This window comes from Sorex araneus, chromosome 1 (assembly GCF_027595985.1).
Source record: "Sorex araneus isolate mSorAra2 chromosome 1, mSorAra2.pri, whole genome shotgun sequence".
Taxonomy (NCBI): domain Eukaryota; kingdom Metazoa; phylum Chordata; class Mammalia; order Eulipotyphla; family Soricidae; genus Sorex; species Sorex araneus.
In genome coordinates, this window is record NC_073302.1 from 124032614 (window position 1) to 124060612 (window position 27999).

General features: G+C 33.8%; 1 protein-coding gene across 2 annotated transcripts in view; it reads left to right on the forward strand.

The window, feature by feature from the left end:
* The window catches only part of NIPBL (NIPBL cohesin loading factor), a 212128-nt gene that overhangs the window by 85473 nt on the left and 98656 nt on the right, over positions 1–27999 (forward strand). For both annotated transcript variants that reach the window (XM_055123811.1, XM_055123812.1), the window contains exons 2-10: positions 803–945; positions 3493–3658; positions 5803–5930; positions 9488–9587; positions 10246–10397; positions 11537–11694; positions 12735–12831; positions 15455–16081; positions 23019–24638. In XM_055123811.1, the coding sequence (XP_054979786.1) occupies positions 882–945; positions 3493–3658; positions 5803–5930; positions 9488–9587; positions 10246–10397; positions 11537–11694; positions 12735–12831; positions 15455–16081; positions 23019–24638 (3112 nt within the window). In that variant the 5' untranslated portion in view covers positions 803–881. The remainder of the gene's footprint in view (positions 1–802; positions 946–3492; positions 3659–5802; positions 5931–9487; positions 9588–10245; positions 10398–11536; positions 11695–12734; positions 12832–15454; positions 16082–23018; positions 24639–27999) is intronic.

The window sequence follows — 27999 nt, forward strand, 5'->3', positions numbered from 1 at the left end:
TTCATTTTAACTACTACTTTACGAAAGAATGGACTAAATAGCATGAATTTAGATTAAAATAAGGGTAGCTTTTGACTGAATTTTTCTGAGGTCGTATGAAGTAATAGAATCTTACCCTAGATCTTAAATTTAGAATTCGAACTAAAGCACAAATGGGTTACCTGGGTAGGGAAATGTATGTCAGAAAGTATTTTTTTTAATTTTTAAAATAAAAATGTCTTAAAAATTTATATAAAATATGAAAAATCAAAAATAGAAAACCAAGTGGATTGATAAGAGTTTCATCAGTTTAGTTGGGGAGGGTAATTAGGTGACATAGCAAGAAGAGCTAGTTGAACCTAGACTTTTATGTATTAGTTTATAATCTGGGTAGGAGTAATACCTGTTGTCAAAACAGAGTGTCCCTTTCTAGTAATACAGCCTGCTAGTTATGAACAATTCTTTAGACCATGTTGCTTGAGTTTTGGTCTTTGCTTCATAAGTTGCTTTCAACTTCCTATTAACTAATTTCTTCATCAGCAAAATGTGAAAAGTTGCACAGTATCTTTCTTGCTTAGTTATTGTGAGGACTAAATAAGTTAATAAGGTGAAGAGTATTTTTTTTTTTTTGGTATTGTCTCCCATACAGCAGGTAGTTTAAGATGATGACTTTGTTATGTATCTTGGACAAATGAGGAAAACAAAGGATTCTTTTTATAATGATTACTTAATGGTTTACTTATAATAATAATATGCTTATAATTATTTACTTAAAAGTGAAATATTGGTAATATTTAATAAATAACTATTTATTGTTTTGCAGTGTTTGGGAAATGGGAAGTAATGACAGCTGGCACCTGAACTAAGTACTTTTATAGGCAACACCATTCCAGAACTTCAGGATGAATGGGGATATGCCCCATGTCCCCATCACTACTCTTGCGGGGATTGCTAGTCTCACAGACCGTAAGTTTAGTTAATTTATTTAATTTATATTCTGCTCTGTTATCAATGATTTTTTAGAGTGACTTTGACAAAAATTACTTGTGTTATAAAATCATATTAAGATTCTAGGTTTTGACATGCATCATTTTCTTTAATTTATTGACATCCGTGTGAAATTAAATGAATTGGCACAGTCTGCTAATAACAGATAGGATCTTAATTTTCATTTAATTCTATTTAATGTTGTTTATTTAAAAGATTTAATCAGAGGTCAGGAATGTGGCTCAGTGGCTCCTATATGTATGTTTTGCATGCTTAAGACTTAGGCTTGATATCCATTACCTCAGACCAAAAGATTTTTAAATAGTAAAGGGACAAATGCAAAAGTAAGGACCAAAGAAGATAACAGAAAGAAAATATTTTAAGAAAAATAGGTTTGCATAATGCCCAAAAATAGAGAGAGAGAGAGAGAGAGAGAGAGAGAGAGAGAGGGGGGGGGGGGAAATTGTCTGCCGTAGAAGCAGAGAGAGGGTTGGAAAAGGGTTGGGAGAACTGGGGACATGGTGGTGCAAAATGTGCTCTCTGGTGGGATAGGATGTCCAATCATCATATAGGACTGAAACTCAAACATGAAAGCTTTGTAACTGTATCTCACGGTGATTCAATTTAAGGGGGGAAAAAAAGGAAAGAAAAAAATAGGTTTGCATATAGGAACTAGCAGAGACTTCCAAAATTTTATAAAGGGGCTGGAGAGATAGCACAATGGATGGGACACTTGCCTTGTCACACAGCCTGTGTTCGATCCCTCAAACCCCATATACGGTCCCCCGAAGCCCAGCCTGGTGTGATCCCCAAGCATAGAGTCAGGAATAAGCCTTGGGTACCACTGGGTGTGGTCCAGAAACAAACAAAAATGTAGAAATGTTAACAAACTTTTCTTCAGAGAAGATTTGACAGCCCAACTTTATTTTGAATGTCATATATAGTATTCTTTGGAGTTTTAATAGATGGCAGCAGTCTGTTTAAACTTTTAATTTTGAGCTTAACTTTAAACATAAACTTTTTAGGAACGCTTTTTGTTTTTGTTTTTTTCAGTTATCTGCTCTAATTCTTGTTCCTTGTATAATGGAAAAAAATAGCCACCGACATCCTTAGTGTCTATGTCATTTTACTGGAAAAGTAAAGATAATACTAAGGAAGGCTAGAGAGTGAGGGGATGTTATGCTTTTTCTTTGTGAAGCATATAAGAAGTTTTGGGGGCTTTATATTATGGGCTCCATAAGAAATCAAATGGTTTGATTTATGTTTAATGTCCCCTAAATCAAATTTCCTGATAATTTTAAGCTGTTTTAATGGGCATAAAATTGTTAGAATTGAGAATTGGAAACAAGTTTATGATCTCTAAGTTAATAGGAAAGTTTAATGGGAGTTAGGATAGCTCAGGTAAAGAATATTTGTTAAGTTTTATTTTGTTTTCACTTTGTTAAGTTGATAAAGTGTAAATGTATTAAATAGCTATACAGAATCAGATTTACTACTAAGGATTTCTTTTGTGTTCTCCATCACTCCACCAATAGCTCATGTTTTATTCTTTTCTTTTGTGAAGTTTTTAAATTAAATTTTTAATTGAGGTTTGTGATTTATAATACTAGTAATGGTGGTTTCTCATGCATCTGATTCCAGCACCACCTTGTCACCAGTGTACCCACCTCCCTCCCACAATGACCCCAACACCCCTTCCATTCAAGCTCCTCCGCCCCAACACTCAGTTGTGTGGATCAGTTCTCCAGTTGTGTTGCCTCTGGGCATTCATTGCTACCTTGCTTTCTCTCTTTAAGTTCCACGTTTGAGAGAGATCATTCTATATCTGTCCCTTTCTTTCTGACTGATTTTTATTCAGCACAATATTCCCTAGTTTCATCCAAGTTGCTACAAATTGATGATTTTGTTTTTCCTTAGAATTGCGTAGTATTCCATTGTTACATCTCATATTTTGAAAGTTTACTTACTTTTGAAAGTACACCCTATTTATTAAACAGTAATTTGTTTCCTGTGTATAATTAAAAACTTGTTGCTAACAATTTGTCATGAGTTATTGGAGTTTTGCATTTGGAGCACTGGAGTTTTCTGGGGCTTCCCCTATTACTGGTGTGAGCAGTGCCTCATCTCTGGACTGAGCACCCAGACATCAGGCCTGGCACCTCCAAGCCAAGTATTGCTGCTGGGAATGACCCAAAGTACTCCCAAGCACAGAAAGAATGGCATTCTCCAGGCTCACTCCACCCCCAAGATAATTTTTAAATTCTTAAGGAGTACAAATAAGGAATTAAATTTCTTTCACAGAAAGTGATGTAATTAATATGTTGTAGCCTAGGTGATATTTGAGTGAGTTTATACTGTGTGTGGGGTGGCTTGGGGGGTACTGGGGTGGTTTGTTGAAAGAGAAAAGGAATGCCTCTTAGTCGCATTGACCAATATAATTTTATTTTTAACTGCAAATTATGTATACACATTAGAGAGACATCTTATAGTCACTCTGTTCTAATAGTCTGATTTTATTCCAACTAGTCCTGAACCAGCTGCCTCTACCATCCCCTTTACCTGCTACAACTACAAAGAGCCTTCTTTTTAATGCACGAATAGCAGAAGAAGTAAACTGCCTTTTGGCCTGTAGGGATGATAATTTGGTTTCACAACTTGTCCATAGCCTCAACCAGGTATCAACAGATCACATGTAAGTGCAATCGCTTTTATATCTAGGTAGTTTTAAGTTTTGGTCTCAATATGAAAATCATTATTCCGGGTTTTATTTTTTTAAGTTTAAATGGTTTATTTTAAAAATATATCAGTATTATGACTAAAATCTAGCCTTATCTCTAGATAATATTGAGATTTAGGACAAATTATTTTGAGATGATAATTTTAATAGTACTATGAAGACCCTTTCAACTTTTTTGAAAAATCTTAGAATTCATCGAGTTTTAGTGGTTTCAATTTCTGATGGCTCTACTTACCATTTTTTTGCTAGAATTGTTAGTGACTGCTAGGATTGCTAGGGTTGTTAAATAATTCTCAGGCATTAGGGACCAGTTTGCATGATTTATTTGGAGTACAAATAAAATATCACATGCTTTTCATGAGAAATGTAATATGAATTCAAGGATGAATTCTGTGGAATACTGCTAAAGAACTTGGGTCTAAGTTTTTCTAGAATTTATTGTATCATAACTATTTTTCACACCATATATTGTAAATAAGACTAAAGTATGTAGTTGATGAAAATTTTATGTGACTATTTTTCATAATTTTTTTACAAAAATTGTTGTATATTTAGAAATAATAACCCCCAAATACACAAAAGATTACTTTGTGCCCTTACTCCTCAGAGTTTACCATACGTGGTAATTCATTTATCCACAAATTATTTAATTTTCTTTATTTTCTCTCTTGCGCTCTCTTTTTTTTTTTTTTTTTTAGCTTTCTGGGTCACACCCAGCGATGCTCAGGGGTTACTCCTGGTTCTGCACTCAGGAATTACTCCTGGAAGTGCTCAGGGGGCCATATGGGATGCTGGGGATCAAACCCTGGTCAGCTGTGTGCAAGGCAAAATGCCCAACTCGCTGTACTATCATCTCTCTGACCCCTATTTAATTTTTTTTAATTCAAAGACTTTTTATTTAGGGGAATGAGGTTAAAACTTAACATAAGAAGAGGTTTCTCATATTAGATGCAACTCATACTTTGAAACTGTTTTTTAAAATTGTTGATTTTAAAATGAAATACTCTTAGATGTATCTTTTGGTGAAAAAGCTGAGAAATGATCAACTAAAATTATAATGAAATATAATAGTAATATTTTGTCACTCTAGAAATAATTTCTAATTATTATATCACTTAATATCTATATATAATTAATATTTTTCACTAAATATATAAAGGAGATGGCACTGATATTATTTATTTATGAAGAATTGCTTATTATTGCCCAAAATTTTTATTTAATATCATCTTTATAATCTTTTGTACTAAATGTAATGGGTAAAACAGTGCCTTGTAGAATGAAACATTAAAAGCACTGCCTATATTTAATTTTATTATTTATCTTCCACGTGTAGCCACGGGTGGCGTATTCGATATGCCAAAAACAGTAACAACAAGTCTTACAATGGAGACGTTACTGGTGCCTGCTTGAGCAAATTGATGAACAATGGGACGACAGTGCTACAGTGCAGTGCTATTTATCTTCCATGGTTGTGAATCTAATTTGCTACTTTTAAATTTGCTGAAACTGTGACAAGCCTTAATTTCTTGTATGGGTCTTTTTCCCTCATGACTTTATCTCAGAAAATATAAGAAAAATTGCCTTTGCTTTCTTAGTTTAACCAGTGGGTCATCATATTTCATTTAGAGAACATTCTCAAAAAGGAAAACCTACTCACTTTTTGACGAGAGAGAAAAAATATATTCCAGTACAAAATACCAACTTCTCTGAATAATGATCGCATCTCTTTCTTTCTATTATTTTGACTGGCTTTGACTAGATTTTATTTCCTATTTTGAATTAATATAAACAATTCTTAAACACATAGTTATGCAGAATAATATTTGTTTTCTTAATAAAATACTGGGGGAGAGGAAGAATCCTTAAAAGAAATGCTCTTTCATTTTTTGATGATTCTGTTACTTTCAGAAATAACATCCAAAATTCCTTGATACTGTTAGACATACCTTTGTGACTTATTTTTATAATATGTCCTAATATTTCTACTTCAGCCTTTTCTGCATTTCACTAGTGAATATCGTTTAACTAAAATACAATAGGAAATTCTTAATCAATTACATTAATTCCTGTTTTGATTTTTTTTCCCCCAATGCCAGAGAGTTGAAAGATAACCTTGGCAGTGATGATCCAGAAGGCGACATACCAGTCTTGTTGCAGACCGTCCTGGCAAGGAGTCCTAATGTTTTCAGGGAGAAAAGTATGCAGAACAGATATGTACAAAGTGGTGAGATTCTTAAAAATTTAAATTTGTAGTATACTTACTAGGATTTCTTATCAAAATTATTTTCCCATGTAATTAAATTCATGTCTCCTTTAACAAGCTCTGACCTATTATCTGTGAACACCATCATGTTCATTCCTTGAATTGTGTCATGAGCAGAAGGGAGGAAAGTAAATGGGTTTATAGTCTTAAAGTTTTTTCTCTTTTGTTTTTGTTTTTTTTTTTCTTTTATAGTCTTAAAGTTTTAATATGTAACTACTGTGAGAATTAGAGTTAAGTGTGTATCGTCAGATATTTCAGAAAGCATTCACTTAACCAAAAGAGCTTTAGCATTTTTTTTTAAGGAAAATCATTAAGCTACATGAAAAACATTTAAAAATTAATCACACAATAAAAGTATTTGCAGAGCTTTTGAATGTTCAGTCCATTTATAAGTTATGGTGGCTTTTCTAAGTTTAGTACTTATGGTGATACTGATGTTAGTAATTTGCTTAACACTTCTTTGCTGCAGTAAGAGAAAATTTGTTTTTAGTAAATATTTCCATTAAATAAAAACCTACTTACAATTATTAAAAACTCATAAAAGCATAATTTCTAACACAGGCACAATGTTTATAGAATCAAGGAGTACCTTTGAGGTAGAATTTTTCTGGTTTGTAGCAAACTCAAGTACTTGCTTGACTTTCAAGATTATAGTAGTCAGAAGTGAGTAGCTTAGACAACTCCAGAAGGTTGGATATAATTAATTATATTCAAGAATGCCACCAGAACCTCCCATTTTACTTCCACCTTCATTGATAACACTGTGAGCTTTGTGTTCCATTTCCTGGTCTTGGTTTTTGTTGATTTTGTATATTTGTTGTGTTCTTAATTAATTGTAGCCTTAGTCTCCATTCCCTAGTGAATTCATAGAAATGCTTCTTCTCAAACTTTTAAGCAAGTTGAAGTAAAGTATGCAGAGCAGGACTCTATTATCACCAAGACTAAGATAGCTCGTAGTTGTAGAAAACCAAAAAGGCCAAGAAAAAAATGGAGTTATACATGATCTCTGAAAGATTGTTGGAATAAATGAGTGAATATATGAAGAGATTATTGGTTGCAAGAAGGATTAGTGTAGAATCTGAGTAAATAGAAAAGTGAATAAAGGCGAAGACCATTTTTTATAACTTAAAATTTTAAACTTTTATTTTTTTTATTTTGGTGGGCAAAACCCTCCAAGCAGCACTCAGGGAATAGATTGTTTTTTTATTGTGGTGATGACACCTAAACATATAGGTGAATAGAACTAAACTAAAATTTTACAAAATTGTAAATCAGTGATAAATTGATAAAGTAAAAATTTTTTCAAACACTATGGATTTCATAGGTATATAAAATTTTAAAATTAATAAATGAATGAATCTGCTAATTTTATGATTTGTGTAAAATAGATAAATCTTACAAATGTGAAGTTTAATAAGAGTGAGAGAGTTAAGGAAAATATTAGGGGAGAATTTGAATAGCCTACAAGACCTAAATATGTGTGTATTATCCTAAGAAAGGGAATGTTGGCTTTTTCTTAGAAAATATTACAGATATTGTTTAAATATCTGCATTAATAAGTAAACGATTATAATAAAAAAAACCTCTATGGATACCTGATAAGATGTATAGCATTACCTGATCAGATATATACTATTCAGTATAAACAAAATGTTAATAATTTATTGTGAATATATACAACCCTTAGCGAGATAGGAGTAAGTAAACTTTTTTACCCCTTTTGTTTTTAAGGTCACTCACTGCTTTCATACTTTTTTTAGTGATTCCAGCTAGTGGTGACTCTTCAGGGGTAAAAACATATTAAACTCTTATTTTGTAGAGTATTACTATTCCTTGTGAAAAGATTCAACAATAATAGAGTAATTAAATCATTGAATTATTGAACTTATGATTTGATACTGATTTTGGATAGAAAGCAAAAAGCTTAATAATTGAAATAGCAGGCCTTGCATCTCCTTGACCCCAGGTCAAATCCCTGGCAACACATGTGGTCCCTTGAGCACAGAGCCAGGAATCTCTCTTAATCACAACTGGGTGAAACCAAACTAATCCTCAGTCTCTTACCCTTAATCCTTCTCAAAAAACAGTTGTAATTTAGATTACCTGCTAAAGTTCTTAAGGGTAGAAGAGATATGTAATAAATGTTCCATGTAACAACCATTAGTGATGGTTTTGGAGACGATGGAGTCCTTACCTGAAATTCACTGTCTTAGAAATGAGATGTTTTCTGTAGTGTTTCTGGCATATGAACATGTAAATGCTATTTGAATAATTTATGTGAAAGGCACTTTTCATAATCAGTAACAGGAGATGAAATATGAGGATAAGAGGTGATGTTTAAAGTACCCTAAAAGAGGTTGGCTATACATATAAGAACGTTTGGGGGCCAGGAGATAGAACAGTATTTTCTAGGTCTAATCCCTGCTATCACATGCCTGTCAAGTGTTGAAGGGTATATTCCTGGAGACCCGTGAACACTTATAGGTGTGGTATCGTGTTCTTTGAACCCTGGCATTGAATAGGCCAAGTATTGCCAGGATACTGAGCAACTCCCGGCTGTCCCCTGCCCCCAAGAAAATGAAAAGAAAATTCAGAATTAGTTTTTATTATCGGATTAAAAATTCTTAACTACCAATCTTTTTGTGAATCTCATATAACAATTCCTTTGTGATGCAAAAATATCTAGCTTAAAAGAACTATCAGAATCACAAGGCTCTCCTCATTTTCATTCGATAATTAAATACTATTTAACTCTTATGGTATGGCAAAGAATTACTCAGATTGAAAGAATAGGAGCATTCTGTTTTATATTAAAATAGTTTCAGATGAAAGTTGCAGGAACTTTTTTAAGCCCCTGAATAAATTAATTTTTAAACCTAGGGACTGAATCATAATGAAGCAAATAACACTGTGAAATTAAGTTCTTAAGGGTAGAAGGGATATGTAATAAATGTTTCATGTAACAAACTTTTCTATGGGCCTACAGTAGGAAAAAATATAAAATACTTGGTCTGGGGTTAGGTAAAATTACTTTTTTAAGTTTTTTTTTTCTTTTTTTGTTTTTGGGCCACACCTGCTCAGGGCTTACTCCTGGCTCTGTGCTCAGGGATCACTCCTGGCAGGCTCGGGGGACCATATGGTGCTGGGGATCAAACCCGGTTCAGCTGCGTGCAAGGCAAGCACCTTACCTGCTGTACTATCTCTCTGGCCCCCCTTTTCTTTTTTTAATTCTATGTTTAAATAGTGGGACCTTAATTTATTATTTTTTGAATTGCTAATTTAAATCTCTGTGTCAGGTCCTGGATTACTTATCTGGTAAAGAGTGTCCTTGTTGAGCTTGAAATTTACAGTTTCTATGTTTTAATCTTTAAGAATGTTTATCATAAAAAAGTAAAGACAGAATTTTTTTAATATTTGTGAAATAAGTTTCTTTAAAAGAATATTTCAGCATTAGAAGTAACATGTTAGGGTTGGGAAGGGAAAAAAAAGGATAACATGTTTATTTTTGTATTGTATAGGAATGATGATGTCTCAGTATAAGCTTTCTCAGAATTCCATGCACAGTAGTCCTGCATCTTCCAATTATCAACAAACCACTATCTCACATAGTCCCTCCAGGTAATATACATAAGTATAAATAAATAATATCATTTTATTTATTAAGTGTGATTTTGTGTAGTGAATATACTTGTGAATATATAGTACATACATGTATTTAAAGTACACATCATTAAACATTTGAAATGCTTGGCCTTAAGTAGTAGCCTACATGAACAGTTGCCTGCAGATGTTATATGTGGAGTACCACATTTAATGCCATTTGGTGGGGGGTGGTACATCGAAAAGAGGTAAATGTGTGTGCATATACCAGTATTGCTTACAAGCAGCGTGTACTGTTTCATTACTCAAAAACAGTTATTTTGCTATGAAGTGTGGCACTCAAATACACTTATTTGAAGTAGTTATCATCTATATAAATTTTATAGATAATGTGTTCTATTAGTCTACATATTTGGGATAAGTTATAGGGCAGAGTTTATTTTCAGTTGTTTAGCTTTATGTTCCCTTAAATCAGTGAATACTTTTTTTAATGGCAGTAAATGAAATTACTTGAGTATTTTTAAACTGTTTAGCCTGACTCTTAGATGTTTGTATGTTACTTGGCTATTAAAAATGTCTCCTCATAGATTATATAGAGTTTGGGGAATTTGATGATGAAATTTAAGGGTATTTACTTCATTTTATGATATTGTTCATTTGACTTTTTGCCTTTCAGCCGGTTTGTGCCACCACAGACAAGCTCTGGGAACAGATTTATGCCACAGCAAAATAGCCCAGTGCCTAGTCCATATGCCCCACAAAGCCCTGCAGGATACATGCCATATTCCCATCCTCCAAGTTATACAACACATCCACAGATGCAGCAAGGTAAAAAAGCAGATTGATTGATTATTTATAGAAAATGCCTGGACTAGTAGGCCAATTGCCAGGTTCAGAGCTACGACCTGGTGACTCGGCAGAGGAGCCTCTGGAGTTGCAGTTAGAGTTAATAGTGTCAGGAATTCAAATTCAAGTTAGGTCTTTGCACTTGGAAAGCCTGTAAGCCTGTACCATTGAGCTATCTACCCACTCTCCTTTATAAGCTGCTCTTGGGGGGAGGATTGAGCATATTCAGCAGGTTTTTTTAGACATGTATATAGTAATATATATGTTTTCATTGTTTATGACAAAGGTGTTGCAACATGGAATGGATAAATTATGTGCATTACACAACAAAAAGTAAAACACATTTAAAAATTAGTAAATATCAACATAATATTGAATCTAAAAGCAAATTATAAAAGAACATGCATATAATATACCATGCATATATAAAATGTTATATATTAGAAATGAGTTCATTTATAACAAAAGCACAAAGGTTATTATGGTGGGACTAGTTAAATTTATTTATATTTGCAAGTGTGTATTGGGTTTTTGGACCACAACTGGCAGTGTAGTGTTTAAGGCCTGTTCCTAACACTGTGCTCAGAAGTCCCTACCAGAAGTTCTGGGCTACCATGTGTGCTGGACATCAAACCAGGATGGGTCCTATGGAGACCAAATGCATTAATCCTTGTATAATTTCTCCAGCCCTGGTTACATAAATTTACTTTTGGGGAGGGGCCACACCTAGCAATGCTCAGGGATTATTCCTGGCTCAGCATTAGGAATCACTCCTTGCTGGCTCAGGGGACCATAAGGGCTGCCAGAGACTGAACCCTGGTCAGCTGCATACAAGGCAAGTGTCCTACCCTCTGTGCTGTGTCTCCAGCTTCAAGATTTAATAAAATGATTGTGTATTTACAAATTTAGGGAAAAGAATAGAGAAGAAAATTATATAGGCAAATGAAATGCATCTGCTATATAGAATCTCTCGCTGTTTTTCAAAAATAGCTGTCATGTGATACAGTGTCAAGATTTGATTAGGCTTTAGTCAAACAAAAGTGCTTGTGATATTCTGTGATTTCTTTATGTCTAAAATACTGCTTATGAACAATTATTATTATTTTTTATTTTTATTTCAGCCTCAGTATCAAGTCCCATTGTTGCAGGTGGTTTGAGAAACATCCATGATAATAAAGTTTCTGGTCCGTTGTCTGGCAATTCAGCTAATCATCATGCTGATAATCCTAGACATGGCTCAAGTGATGACTACTACATGGTGCACAGGCTAAGTAGTGACGTATGTAATATATTCATTATGGTTAAGGTAATAAAATAGTTTAGTGTATGTCTGTCTCATAACCTGGTATTTAGTTTTATAATTTAAAGGTTTCTTCTATTTATTAAGGATTATACTAGATTTGAATAGCTATAATGATGAACCAGTGTAGGGTTCTCTCTCCTTTATTCTTTTCTGGTTTTTGGGCCATGCCCAGCAGTGCTAGGAATTTCCTCTCGTCAATTTTTAGGGGATAGTTTGGTGTTGCTGATTGAACCTGAGATTCCAACATGTAAAGCATGCACTCCAGCCCTTTGCACTATCTCCAGATCCTGAATTATAAGATTTTTATACTACAAAGCTTAGTCCATTGCAGAGTTGGTAAACTGGCTAATAGTAAAATAAATATTCAACTTCATAAACTCACCATCACAAAAGATGTGACAGAAAGTTGTGTCTTGCAAAGTCTAAAATATTTATTATCTACCGTACAGAATAAAGATTTTTCAATTCCTGTTTTGGATATTTCATAAAGAAATATTAATACATTTAAAGAGACTTTAAATGCTCTCATAAATAATGAACCTTTATCATATTTACCTCTTTTTTTGTGTGTAACTCTTCCCTACCACCCCATAAGTATCATTTTGATGTTATTGAAATATTTCACATAGGGGAATTTCTTTTGCTTCTGGCTTGATGATATTTTTACATAAGTTACACATAGCTAAGGATAACAGAGATGACAGTGAACTTTGCCATCAAGACATTTGTATCTGATAGGTTGTTCACTGCTCCTTTTATAGGAAATAGCAAACAGAAATAGAACATACTAGTAATACCAATTTTCTTATTCATTGCCATGCTTAGGCTATTGATTCTTTTGGATTCAATTTCAATTCTTCTAATATTTACCAAGAAGAAAACAGGAAAGTGCAGAAGAATTATGCTTTTGAATACCAACACTTTACCTGTCAGTAATTTATCTTTCATTGGTTCTCTTTAAGATTTCTATAAAGCCTCTCACCATTTAAGATAAAACTTGTTTATTCTATTCTTAGGATGGAGATTCTTCAACAATGAGGAATGCTGCATCTTTTTCCTTGAGATCTCCACAACCAGTATGCTCCCCTGCTGGAAGTGATGGAACACCGAAAGGTATTAATGAAGGATTAAAATTTCCTTCAGCATTTCATATTATAAATTGAGTAAAGAACTCAAGCCTTCTTAATGCAGACACAAAAAAAATGTTCTCACTTACATTTTTGTTTTTCTTATTGTGGAAAAAGCTAAACCTTTTTTTTTGTACTTATATAAACTATTAATAATGTTATTAGATGTGCCATATTATTTTGCTTCACCAGTAAATTCACTTACCTTTTCTAACCATAACTTTTTTTTTTTTTTTTTTTTTTTTTTTTGCTTTTTGAGTCACACCCAGCAATGCTCAGGGGTTACTCTTGGCTCTGCACTCAGAAATTACTCCTGGCAGTGCTGGGGGTACCATATGGGAGGTTGGGAATTGAATCCCCGTTGGCCGAGTGCAAGGCAAGCGCCCTACCCGATGTACTGTCACTCCAGCCCCTAACCATAACTCTTATAAATTTAAATTTGTCAGCTTCCCTCATGCTCCCCTCAAAAAAAAACCATATTTCATATTGTATTCATCTTTCTTCCTCCTGCTTTTCATCTTTTCATTTCACTAGCTCTTTCTGCTCTTTGTTTTTGAAAAATATCCATCATTAAACTTTTTCAGCTCATTGTACTTTTTTTCTTGACCTTTTTACTCAGGTTTTGTAAGAACATTGATTACTTCTATGAACAGACTTCCAAATCAGTATCTTGGCTTCTGTTATGCTCTTAAATCGGATGCTTCTAAACTTTCATTTCTTGATTAAATTTTCTTTATATCTAGCTGGTATTTCAAGTAAATGTTCAGAATTGTTCTCACTATTCCATCACTCACTATTTTTAAATTGCTAATCTTTTCGTTTGTTCATTTGGGGTTTTGGTTTTTTGTACCACAGTGGGTGATGCTCACAGCTTTCTCTTGGCTCTGCACTCATGGATCATTCCTGGTAGTGCTAGGGGACCTCAGGATGCTGTGGATCACACCTAGGTTGGCTGTGTGCATGTAAATTCCCTACCTCCTGTGCTATCACTCCGGTCCCTTAAATTGCTATTGTAAGTCTTGTATTCTAGTTTTTTCTCACCTCTTAGGTGGACATTTATCAAAATCAGGCCTGTTCTTATGACCTCCTAAAATTTCTAATATCTACTTTCATCTCTGCTTTTTGAAGTCCTGGTCTATTCAGTGTCTGAGTTAAGTGGATGATCTTTCAAGCCCCTGCTCTAATTTCCTTGAGCCTTTATTTTGGTTTGGTTTGTTTTTTTTTTCTCTAATAACTTATCCTGTACTGTCTTATGAACAATGGGTTATATCTAACTGTTCAAATTACCAAATACCAATTAAATGAATTGGTGTTCAAAGCACTTGTTACAAGCTCTGACACAAATTGTCATAAAATGTTAGTTTCAATTTTTTTCAATGCCTCATAGACAAGATGTTCTGAAAATTTTTGTTTCCCTACATAACACTTATAATATTTTAACATTGCTAATAAGAGTTACAAATAAATGTATCATGGAAAGAACATATATTTAAAGACAAAATTTAATTTTTTAAATTTCTTATGGTTTTGGGGCGATACCCAGCTGTGCTCAGGGCTTACTTACTCGTAACACTGTGCTCAGAAATCAATCCTGGTGGGATTTTGGGAATCATATGTAGTGCCAGGTATCAAACCCAGGTCATCATCATGTAAGGCAAGTGCCTTACCCCGTCTATTTCTCTAGCCCTAGAAATTTAGAACAAATCTAGATTTAAGTTCTTTCTACTGAAGACTGCCAAAGAAATACACTGATTTTCATAATTTTCCATTGTTTTTTTAAACATTATAAAAATATATGTATGCATTGTTAAGTATAATTATATCTTTTTGTCCTGGAGTTTACCAATACTAGTTAATGCTATTATTTTTCACCTAAGAGCTTGTTAACTTGGAAAATTATTTCATTTGATTAGCTTATTTTTAATACTTCTATAGCACTTGCTAATTTGATGCAAGCAGTACCAAAGATATTTTTTGAGCTTTGAATTTGCCAGAATTGCGTACTTTTCTTTACACAAAAAGGATTAGGAAACTGAAGACAATTTGTGAATCATATTAAGTGGAGGAAGAAAGAGAAGAATACATAGAGGTATAAACCAGCAGTTTACCACTACTAATAATTGTATTTTTTCCTGATACTTTTTCTCATTCCAGTAAGTATTCATGTCATTGTGGCAACTAGGAATTTTTTTTAAAAAATACAATTTAACAGGCTTATGGTTGGCTTCAGATATGCCATCTTTCCTGTATATTCAGCAAAAGAATAGAGATTTAATGAAAAAATACATATATTTGTCTTCTCTCTTCTTTGTAATTAATAATTTTGGGGAAACATTGTCTGCTAAATATATTTTGTAACACAAAAGTACAAAGAGTACTATAGTCTCTTTGGAATAGTCTTGGTTTAATTCAAACCTTGGTCATCTGTCAGCTAGCCAAAAACCCAGGGAGGACAGTCAGTTAACTCAACTTCCGTTTTGTCTTTTGTAAATCAGTGGCTTGAAGTAGATAAGTTTTTTCCTATCATTGCTGTATTGTCACAATGTTTATGTCATATTGTAAGAAAAAGCCTAATACGGTTGTTCAGCCATGTTGAATTATTTTTCTAGGATCAAGATCAACTTTAATCCTACCATCTCAAACTCTACCTTGTTCATCACCTCGAGATGTTCCACCAGACATCTTGTTAGATTCTCCAGAAAGAAAACAAAAGAAACAAAAGAAAATGAAATTAGGCAAGGATGAAAAAGACCAGAGTGAGAAAGCTGCAATGTATGATATTATTAGTTCACCATCCAAGGACTCTACAAAACTTACATTAAGACTTTCTCGTGTAAGGTCTTCAGATATGGACCAGCAAGAGGATATGCTCTCTGGTATGGAAAATAGCAATGTTTCAGAAAATGATATTCCTTTTAATGTGCAGTACCCAGGACAGACTTCAAAAACACCCATTACTCCACAGGATATAAATCGCCCATTAAATGCTGCCCAGTGTTTGTCGCAGCAAGAACAAACAGCATTCCTTCCAGCAAATCAAGTGCCTGTTTTACAACAGAACACTTCAATTGCTACCAAACAGCCCCAGACTTCTGTGGTACAGAATCAGCAACAGGTATCACAACAGGGATCTCTGTATGATGAAGCGGAAATGGATGCATTGGCTGAAATTGAGCGAATAGAAAGAGAATCAGCTATTGAAAGGGAACGCTTTTCAAAAGAAGTTCAAGATAAAGGTAAAGTAATTTTATTACTACCACTTGTTTTCTGGGCAAACATCTAATTATAATTTTAAATCTTTAATTATGTTTTATATTCTGTCTCCTTAATTAGATTTTTATTTCTAGTGCTCACCACCTCAGAAGTTAAATTCTTCATTTTATTTTTTATTTGAAACCACTATTTAAGATTCAGTAATCCTATATCCATCTATTATGTGTTATGTATCAAGTGATTTTATCTGTGCTCTGTTTTAAAAAATGAACATAAGCATTTCTGTAGCACATTCCACAAATTATATAGCTGTATATCATCAGTTTTCTACCTGAACAAGATTAGCTGCAGTAGAATTATTTTGTTTGTTCCTTAAATCAGTATGTTTAAGGAAAATTTGTATGTCTACTTACACTTTTCACTTGTTTTGTTTGTGTTCTTTAACAATAATAATAATAATAATAATAACTTTTGGTGAATGTGTGTGGTGCTGGGGATTGAACCCAGTCCATATCATCATAATTATGATTTATTTTTAATTTAAAAATTAGGGAAAAATTTTAAGATCACATTAAATAGCAAGCTTTATGGGTCAGAGATCATTCATTTGTAGTTATTTTAAGTTCTCTTGTCTGACCTAATACGTATGTGAGTTTATGGTTTATGGGATTTTTTTTCATCTTTATATAAGATAAAAAATGATAATCAAGTGAAAATACATTCTTAAGTTCTTTGTCATTTATTGGATACTATGTATAAAATCACTTGAAGTTTTTAAGAGAGACTTAATGAATCAGTCATTGAATTAATAGGGTTTATGAATTTGGTATAATTATAGATGTAACTACATGTTTGACTGTCCAAACGAAAAGTATAACTTAATTTTATAGTAAACTATAGTAGATCCATTTACAGTTCTCTTGTTCTCTTTTTGGTAATTATAAAACAGCTTTATATTGGGTAGACTAGTTTTTATTTATGATTTCTTTTTTGGTGACATCATTTCTACATAGTTGTTTTTATATCCTAAGAAAGTTGCTGAAAATTAATATTATATTCTGTCATGTTTGTTATGATTAAAAAGACTGTGTAGTCATTGTACTATAATTTTCCTAAGTGCATAAATTATAGATGCAAATAAAGAGATTTCTAGAAATCTTCATTTATTTGCTGGAAAATGAGTTGGCTTTCTTAGCTAGTTAAGTTTTGTTATTAGTGATAAAGCAGATTGTTTTTCTTTGCTTGGAGATGGGATGTTCAGAAATTAAACTCTATGATTTCCAAAATGTATCTCATTTACTAACCTTGTATACTAGGATATACTTGTCAAGAAGACAGTAGTATTGTTCAGCCTCTCAATAATAGTAACCAATCCCAAACTCCTGGCTTCCAATTTTGGAAGAGAAATAATAACTTTTTGTGGCCATGTAGCTGGGAAAATCCTGGCCAGGTTTAGGAAATTGGATTTTTATCCTCCTCTGAAGCCCTTTAAAATACTTCGACACCCACTCCCCACCCCACCAAATCAAGTATCTTGTCTAAGAAATATTAGTTGCCTTAAGAACTGAAGTTTTGCATGACATTTTTATTCTGTTTTGTAAAACTGTGTTCTCTAAGAGAGAGTATAATATTTCAATGAATTTTGTGGGGAGGAAGTATGGAGATTATTGGGCCACAACTGGACCTGGCTGTTAGCTTAGGATTTATTCCTGGCTCTGCATTCAGGGATCACTCCTGGATTGATCAGGGTGCCATGTTGCCATGTTGGATATAGGTGACCTATCTAGGGTCAGCTGCACACAAGGCAAGCATCTTAACCCCTGTACTATCTCCTAGCCCTAAAGTTTTTACTTTTAAAATCTAGGTGAAAAGTGAAGATAGTATTTTTGAGCTACTTATTAGCATACTTGACTTTAGATACTGACTTTCTTTGGGAGAATAAAATACAATCAAATTATACTGTTCTTGAAGAAACCTGTGATATGTATTATAACTCACACATATATTGTAAATAACAACTAATACATTATTACCTAGTAAATTTTCTCTATAATTTGTGGTGGTGTGGCTATTAGAAATTACAGTTGAAAAGTTGAGCAGAGTTGACTTACAGTTTTGAACTCTAATTTGATTAACAAAGGAACCTAGTACAGTAAATATTAAAGTAAAAGAAATATTCATTGGAGCTATCTAAACTTTAGTTTGACTTAAATGATTTAATGTGTGCATTTTCATAAATCATTATGCCAGTTTTGCTGACTTCACATTATGCTTTCATTTGAAACTTGTTTCTGAAAATCATGTTCTCATTATTTGAAAGTCTTTGGAAATTGGTGCCCCCTAACTCATTTGATTTGAGCCTAGTCATTTTGTTCTCAATTTCTGCTTTGTATGATGGGCTAATGTTTCTTAAGCAGTTATCTTGAGCTTTGGGGAAAATTATGTTTGCTGTGTCTATCCAAGTTAGTAGACGGTATCATAAATAAAAGCAAAATATTCCCAAGTGGTAACTCTATAGTCCACCATTGGAAGATGAAATACTTGTCTGAAATAAGTTTATCACTTGCCATTACTTTTCAAAACTAGATTTCAAATTTCATATTAACTGCAATCTAAGGCTGGGCATTGAGTGAGTGAGTGAGTGAGTGAGTGTGTGTGTGTGTGTGTGTGTGTGTGTGTGTGTGTGTGTGTTTATGTGTGGGTGGGTGGATGGGTGGTAGTGGTATTGATCATAAGGAACCAAAATTACTTACCTTGTGTATCTAGTTTAGTATTTAAGCCTGTTCTCATTTTTTAGTCTATCTCCATTATATTCAGTTGTTGTAAGAAAAACATTACCTTCAGTTGAGCAGACATTTGAATGACTATTTATTGTAGATAAGATAACTGAAAGCTCAACAATTATGGTTGTCTGATGATTGAGGAATTTGAGAAAAGAAGTACAGTTATAAAACATTTCACTGAGGCTGTTGTAGGACCTAATGTACCTATGTTCTATACATAAAAGAGACTTTTCTGACTGCAATATGTATATAAACCCTTTGGCCAGTTCTCCTTATTTGAATAGTTTTATATGCACTGATTGGATAACTTTCTGTAACCTAATTTTTCATAGTAATTACTTCTAAAGCACCTTTTAATCTTTTGCTTATACTTTTAACATCTGTAATCACAGAAATTAGTTTTATAATGCTATATATCTTTGCTTCTGGGATGACCTATCATACACATTAATATCCCTTTCATATTAATATTCCCTTTCTTTTCTGCTTTCTTTTGTCAAAGAGGGATTTTCTTTGTTCATCTTTTCCTGTTTCATCTTTTCCCAAGGTCCACTTTCCATGTTAGAAAGTATAAGAAATGTCCTAGCTTCACTAATGTATTTATAATTTATTCTTACTCTTGTAGTACTCTGTTACCCTTATAAAAGTAAATTGCTTAACCTATATTATGGTTAACAGTGAGTTATTTTTATTTTTATAATTAGCTACAATGTATGCAATTGCTGTGCTTTCTACTTTTACTGTTTTCAGTTTTCACTTGTTCTGAATAATAAGGAAGTTTTATAGTGTGTTGCTTCTAAGCATGAATTTATTTAGTTCAGAATTTCTCAAAGGGCTGACAATTACTTTCAAAATACTCAGCATCTGTATGATAAGTGTTGTTGGTTTTGAAATTGTGATCTCTTTTTGTGTGCATTTTCCTCAGGAATGTGTACGTTCTGATAGCTAATTTTATGGTTCCTATTGCTGAAGAGGGCTTAAAGATAATCAGTGTCCCAAATATTGAAAATACTCTTCATAGAGATGGCTTTCCATCATTAAGTGAAGTTTATTGATGTAATGAAGACTGCTCACAAAATTGGATAAACAAAAGTGACCTGTGCAGATTCAGATCCACTTGTTACAGGATTAAATTCATGGTGGAACTGAATCAGATCAAGTGAATGGCAATCTACATGCTCTTAACTATCCTCGAATCCTTACGACTGTAATGGAATTTTTCTGGGTTTTACAGAAGAGGTGAAGTACTTTCAATAGTTGAAAAATTAAAACTTTGAATTTAGCCTTTATGTGCATTTAGAAAAGTTACAGCAGCTTTGTTTTCATACTCTCTTATTATAATCCTATAGTTTAAGATAACATAGTTTAAGATAACTAGAGGAGTTTCTGTGAACTTATTTGCTGATTTGTATTTTAATAATGAAAGACAGATTAAAATGAGGTTAATGTTCCATAACCTCTTAAGTATTTTGTAATCCTTTAAAATGTAACATTAAAGGGCTGGAGTGATAGTACAGCAGGTAGGTTGCTTGCCTTGCATATGGCTGACCCAGGTTCTATCCCCAGCATCCCATTATGGTCCTCAGAGCTCCAGTAGGAGTGACCCTAAACACAGGACCAGGAGTAAGCTCTGAGAACAGCTGGGTGTGGTCCAAAACCAAAATAAATAAATTTAGCATTCAATAATGTCAGTGTTTTTATGAAAGAGAGATGTTCATGTTAGTAAGAAATGACCCACGGGTTTCCAGAGAAAATTTCACGTGCCTGATAGATATGTCATTATAGTTCCTAAATATTCCTAGATGACTCTTATATACCTTTTATAAAGCATTTCTTTAAAAAATTAATTTTCTGTTGCATTATATTGTTTAAGTTTAGATTTTTTCATAAAAGCTTGATAGGTATATGTTGATTAAGAATCAGTTACTTATAAAGTCACTGTCATCCCGTTGCTCATCGATTTGTTCGAGCGGGCACCAGTAAAGTCTATTATCATTTAAGTTGTACTTTTAATAATTTTAGGTGTGCTCTGTGACAAGATATAAAAGTAATTTTTTGTATGGCAGAATATTTAAGACTAAAACTCTGTAAACAAATTTAGTACTATGAGTGCTTTTTTTCCTTAGATATTAGCGCAGAAACCTTGGTAAAATTTCTACAAGATTAGGGCTGAACCTATATAGTACAGCGGGTAGGGAGTTTGCCTTGCACGCAGCCGACCCAGGTTCGATTTCCAGCATCCCTTATGGTCCCCTGAACACTGCCAGGGGTAGTTCCTGAGTGCAGAGCCAGGAGTGGCCATCCCTCTGCATCGTCAGGTGTGACCTGAAAAGGAAAAAAAATTTTTTTTTTTCTACAAGATTAGTTTCAACTAGAGGAAAAGTCTCAATTTTAATTTTTTATTGGGCTGGAGCCATAGCACAGCAGGTAGGACATTTGCCTTGAACGTGGCCGACCCAGGTTCAATTCCTCCATCCCTTTCAGACAGCCCGGCAAGCTACCAAGAGTATCCCACCCACACGGCAGAGCCTGGCAAGCTACCCGTGGCGTATTCAATATGCCAAACACAGTAACAAGTCTCACAATGGAGACGTTACTGGTGCCCGCTCGAGCAAATCAATGAACAATGGGGCGACAGTGCTATAGATTGTTTCACAAATGAAACATTTATGATTGATTTGACTTCTTCAAAAAGCAGACATTATTCAATAAATTTGAAGTTGAAATGAACTTAAATTTTTGAAAAATAAAAAATGGAATTTTTACAGATAAGGGAGGCATTATTTTTTCAGAAAAAAAATGTTCCATAATACTAAGAAGCAATTTTTCAATTATGATGCTTCTTTCCATGAGTAGTGTTATGTGAATATTGTAAAGAGTATTTTTTCATGAATAGTATTGAGTTCTAGAGGAGAATGTAAGATACTCTTCTGTAAAAATGATTTTAAGTAGCCTTTGAGGGGCAAGAGAAATAGTACGGGGGGTAGGGTGCTTTTCTTGAATTTCTTGCATGCTGCCAACCTGGGTTCTTTCTGTGACATCCTCCTTTTAAGGAATTTCAGAGACAGGAGTATCCCCTGAGCATCGCCAGGTGTCTCCAAAAAAAGCATTAAAACAACAACAACAACAAAAAAGCACCTTTGAAACTAGCCAGTTTAACCATATCTACCATAGTTCAGCAAGTAGATATGAATCAAGCTGGGAAAAATGTAAAGGTACTAAAACTATTTCCAAGACTAACTGACGACTAAATGTGTAGAATATGACTTAGCTGCTACTAGAGCTAAATGGAATCATACAAAGAAATACATAACAGTTACCAACTTTGACACTTTTATTGTAGATTTGTGTTTGTGTGTGATTTTATATTTTAGAATATTGTAAATGTATGTCTTGTTAAGGTCCTAGATATGGGCCTAGATCTTGCTGTAGAAAGCTAAACACTTTTCTTCCATGAATTTTCAGACAGGATTTACCTATGCTTCTCAGATAATATTTTTATAACCTGTGTGTTTTCTTGTTATAATTTTACTTGTAACTACTTGTTTAAATTCCATTTGTGCTGTTGGCACTTTGAACAGTAGTTTGAATTCTGGATGAAAAATTAATGGATAATTATTTTTTTAAGTATTCTTTACATTGTCATCTCTTTTTTAGGGTCATGATTTCTGTTCTTTTAGATTATATTCTTTCTCATTCTTTTCTTACATGTAATAAAAGCTACATTTTCATTATTTTGTTAGCAGATTCAAGACTATGGTTTTTGATTATCAATTAAGATTATTTTAAATGAGAATAAGGATTTATAATTGGTTGCCCTGTTTTTATAAAAAATTGGTTTTATTTTTGACATACAAGAATATGTTTCTATTTTAATGTCCTCTGAGTTCTATTTATTTCACATTCTTGGGCTCATATACCTAACAACTATGCTATTAAAGTATTTTTATTCTTTTTATAAAATTTATTGAGGTGCACCAAGCACGACTATTTTCTCAAAATTTGGTTTAAAACTATTATGTCATTCATGCCTATTATATTATATATGCACATTAACATTTGCATTCACCATATTTTTAAAACATGATTTTTAGAACTAGTGAAAGTCCATTTGGTATTTAATAAGATAAGAATATATGTCTATTACTGATACTGAATATTTATCTTTAAATTTCAGATAAGCCTTTGAAAAAAAGAAAACAAGATTCTTACCCACAGGAGGCTGGGGGTGCTACAGGAGGTAATAGACCAGCTTCTCAGGAGACGGGTTCAACGGGAAATGGGTCAAGGCCAGCATTAATGGTTAGTATTGATCTTCATCAGGCAGGAAGAGTGGACTCTCAGGCTTCTGTAACTCAGGATTCAGACTCCATAAAAAAGCCTGAAGAAACCAAACAGTGTAATGATGCACCTATATCTGTTCTTCAGGAAGATATTATTGGAAATCTTAAATCCACACCAGAAAACCATCCTGAGACTCCTAAAAAAAAGTCTGATTCTGAGCTTTCAAAGAATGAAATGAAGCAAAATGAAAGTAGATTGGCAGACTCTAAACCAAACGAAAATAGGTTGGAGACAAAATCAAGTGAAAATACACTAGAAACTAAAACTGAGGCACAGACAGAAGAACCTAAACAGAATGAGAGCAAAACAACTGAGTCCAAACAGAATGAGACCACTACTGCTGAGCCTAAACAAAATGAAAATAGACTCTCTGATGCAAAACTAAATGACAAACAAAATAATGGCAAATCAGAAACAGTAAAGTCAAGACCTGAAACCCCAAAGCAAAAGGGTGAAAGCCGACCTGAAACTCCAAAACAAAAGAGTGATGGACGTCCTGAAACCCCAAAACAAAAGGGTGATGGACGGCCTGAAACTCCAAAGCAAAAAGGTGAGAGTCGACCTGAAACTCCAAAGCAAAAAAATGATGGTAGGCCTGAAACACCAAAACATAGGCATGAAAATAGGAGGGATTCTGTAAAGCCATCAACAGAGAAGAAACCTGAAGTGTCTAAACATAAACAGGATATTAAATCTGATCCACCTCGGTTAAAATCAGAACGTGCTGAAGCCTTAAAGCAGAGACCTGATGGGCGATCTATTTCTGAGTCATTAAGACGTGACCATGATAATAAACAAAAATCAGATGACAAGAATGAGTCAGAGCGACATCGAGGGGATCAATCTAGGGTTCGAAGACCAGAAACATTAAGATCCTCTAGTAGAAATGATCATGGCATGAAATCTGATGGTTCAAAATCTGAGAAACTAGAAAGAAAACACAGGCATGAATCAGGGGACTCACGGGAAAGACCGTCTTCTGGGGAGCAAAAATCAAGACCTGACAGTCCTCGTGTTAAACAAGGAGATTCTAATAAATCAAGACTTGACAAATCTGGTTTTAAATCACCAAATAGTAAAGATGACAAAAGGACAGAGAGTAACAAGAGCAAAGTGGATAGTAATAAAGCACACCCTGACAATAAGGCAGAATTTCCAAGTTACTTACTAGGGGGCAGATCTGGTGCATTGAAAAATTTTGTCATTCCAAAAATAAAGAGGGATAAAGATGGCAATATTACTCAGGAGACAAAGAAAATGGAAATGAAAGGAGAGCATAAAGATAAAGTAGAAAAAATGGGATTAGTTGAAGATCTGAATAAAGGGGCTAAGCCTGTAGTTGTCCTGCAGAAACTATCTTTGGATGATGTTCAGAAACTTATTAAAGATAGAGAGGATAAGTCAAGAAGTTCCCTTAAGTCCATCAAGAACAAACCATCAAAGTCTAATAAAGGTAAGAATGCTATACTAACATCATTTGTAATCTAATTGGTTTTCTTTTAAGCTTTGGGACCCCTAAGGAATGAAAAAATGGAAATTTGCAAAATTGCGCTACTCTGAAGATACTTAGGTAAAATGAGTCAGTTTTAGTAATGTAGATGGAATTCTCAAAGATCTTTTTTTCCACCCCATTTAAGTTACTGTAGTGAAGTTGTTGTTTTATTTTTTTTTAACTATAATTTGGTGTATAGATGGATATGTACTTTTATTATTTATCTTGTGTGTCTGAAAGTTGCTTACGTAAATGATTAGAATTATGACAGAGTGGATGCACTTTTCTACAAAGATACTCTTCTATATGCTATGTGAAAATTCAAGTTATAAATTCTAAAAATATCCAAATAGTGTTTTCTAGGCTCTTTCTTACAGACATGTCTCACTAAATTTGAATTTATGTACTTTAGAAAGTTATGTAAAACTTCATTCTGTCTTTTGGAGGGAAGAAATGTTTAATGATACGTGTTTTATCATTCTATTGTGTTTGTTTTGTTTGACGCCACATGCAGTAGTGCTCAGGGGTTCTAGAGAAGTCTGGATATTGCTGGGAATCAAACCTGAACCTCCTGCATGCAGAGCACTTGTGTACCCATTTGTGAACTCTTTCCAGCTTTCAAATGTTTTTGTTTTAAGTAATAAATTTGCTCTTTCCTATGGAATGGGAATGCTTATTTACCCCATAAGATGGTGAATTAGTTTGTAAGTTTTTTTGTGTTTTCATTGGTTTTGTAATGTTTTGGTTTATTTTGCACAGTTGCTGAGTTCAGTTTTCTGGTTTCCTGAGTAGTGATATTTTCAGGGGCGAGGGCTTTAAGTGCTGAAAATTCAATGGCAATTAAGAAAACAATTTTTGCGCTCATTTGTATACAAATTTCAAGGTATATATTTTGCTTATACTCTTTGGTAATATCTGTTTAGTTCATGCAATAGAAGGTCAGTTTTGGTTTTTCAAAATAAAATTTGCTATTATTGGTGAAGCTTTCAGATTCTAAGTTATGACATTCTTTATTATTAATCTCTTATAACTAATTTAATGAATTTTTTCAGAATTGCATATTTATGTAAAAGATTGTTAGAGTCAGGTAACTAGAACTAGAATTCACTCCCTTTTGATAATGATTTTCTTTAAAATTGTTCATTGTTTGGAAATGGCTTACTCATATCAATTACATGATAGTTTTATAATTTTAGAGGAGTCAGTTTAAAATGATGGAAAGTGGTACCCTTTTGATCCTTTTTTTCTGGTCCCTGGACTTTCTTCTCCTCTGCCCTCTGCCCTCTGTCAGCCTTGCTTTCTAATCTCTGTTCTAATGAAGAATCTTTTACTATTGAACATCAAAAAAATGTATATGGCTTTTAATTAGCAATTATTTCTCCCTCTTTAACATATAATCTTACTGCCTGTGAATACTTAGTTTCTATTTGTCCTAAGTGTACTTTTAACACAGATGTGTGTTTGATATGTTCATGGTAGCTGATACATTGGCTCTCTGGGTATCTGCCTGTTCAGAGTAGGTGTTTGTGTGTGTGCTTGTGCATGCATATGTGTGTCTATACACACATACATATTAGTGGTCCTGTTTATCAAAAAATTACTTGTTTAGATTCATTTTGAGGCCTCATGTAGATGACTTCGGTTTATATTTGGGGTTCATACCTAAATTTTTTATTAGTGTGCTAATTTTGGTTTAAGTCTGTAATAAGCAATAGCAAGAATTGCATAGTTGTGGATTAAAGTAATTATATAGGAAACAAAGCTATAGATTACATAATCGCCCTTTGTAGGGGACATTACTTAGAAAAACATTTTCTTCTCTCCAAGTGGTGCTCAGGAGATCTGGGACCTCTCCAGCAAGTCTCATTCTGGCCTGCACTTGAATGCAAGAGCCCGAGAGTGCAGCCCTGCTGGGGCCGTGCAATGTGGGACATTACCTGGCTACCTGCAGTGGTGCTCAGAGACTTCTGGCACTGCACCTGGCAGTGCTCAGGTGGTGCTGGGGATTGGGCATGTTCAGGCTCATGTACGGCCTGTGCCTTAACCCGTATATTATCTCTCTCACCCCTTACTTGGAATTATGTTTGTAAATTCACATAAGTTCATATTTTTCTGACATATTGCTATTTTTCTAAGTAAAGGATTTGGGCTGAATATGTCTGGGGTACTTTTGTGATTGATTCCTATGGCCAAAATTCTTGGTATCTATCCTTTCGCACCCTCTCAGAAAAACTATGTACTTATGTTCTTTAAATATTTTTCCTGCTAATCATATTTAAAATATTCATTCTTTTGGATAATTGTAATTCTTTGAGTATGCTTTAAAATTGATAGACTTTAGGGGCTGGAAAGGCTACAGTACAGCTGGTGGACACTTGCCTTGCACCCTAAGCACACCAGGAATAATTTCTTAATGCAGTGCCAGGAATAACCCCTATACACTTCCGGGTGTGACCTAAAAACAAACAAAACAAAAACTGTAAATAAATGGATAGGTTTTGAATAGCATAGATTGCTTATTTTTGTCCTGTCTGTGAGCATATTAAATAGTGACACTGTTATATTGGATTTTATTTTTGTGGAGCTATACCTATACCCTTAATACCTAGTATAGTGCCAGGTACATAAAAAGAGCATAGTAAATTTCTGTTGATGAAATAAAGACTAAGTTGCCATCATGTTAAGAAAAAGCTTTCTTGTGCACATTAAAATTGTGTATTCTTACTCATCCTTTATGTTCCCATCAGCCAGTTCTCACTCAAGAGTTACATAATATTAAACTCACTATTCCTTAAACTTTGTAATAACTTTTCTTGTCTAACCACCTTCTAGTTTTTGTTAAGACCCCAAAGGAAATCTCATTCATGTGTTTCATGTATTCTACCTTTTTTTTTTTTTTTTGCTCTGTAACTATACAAGTTTGATCCAATATCAAGTGTGTAACTGCCTGTCTCTGTCAGCTTTCTGGTCTTTCAGCATTATGTCTTCCTTTCCAAACCTTAAGAACTTTAATTTTCTTTTTTCAATTATCTTTTTATTTTCTTGGAGATTTGTTAGCAGTACTTGGTGATTTGGTGGTAATGCTTAGCAGGGCTTTGTAAACTGGTCGATATGGAGGCGAATCAAACTCAGATCCTTGAACATGCATTGTTTTTTCAGTGACCTCTTTATCCTCAAAGTTTATTATTAAAATATTCTGGTGGATGGGGTGCTTCTGGGCCGTACCAAGCTATGCCCAGAGCTTATTCCTGGCTCTGTGATCAGGGATCACTCTTGGGGTAGTACTGAACAGGTCATATATGGTGTTAGAGATTGAACCCTC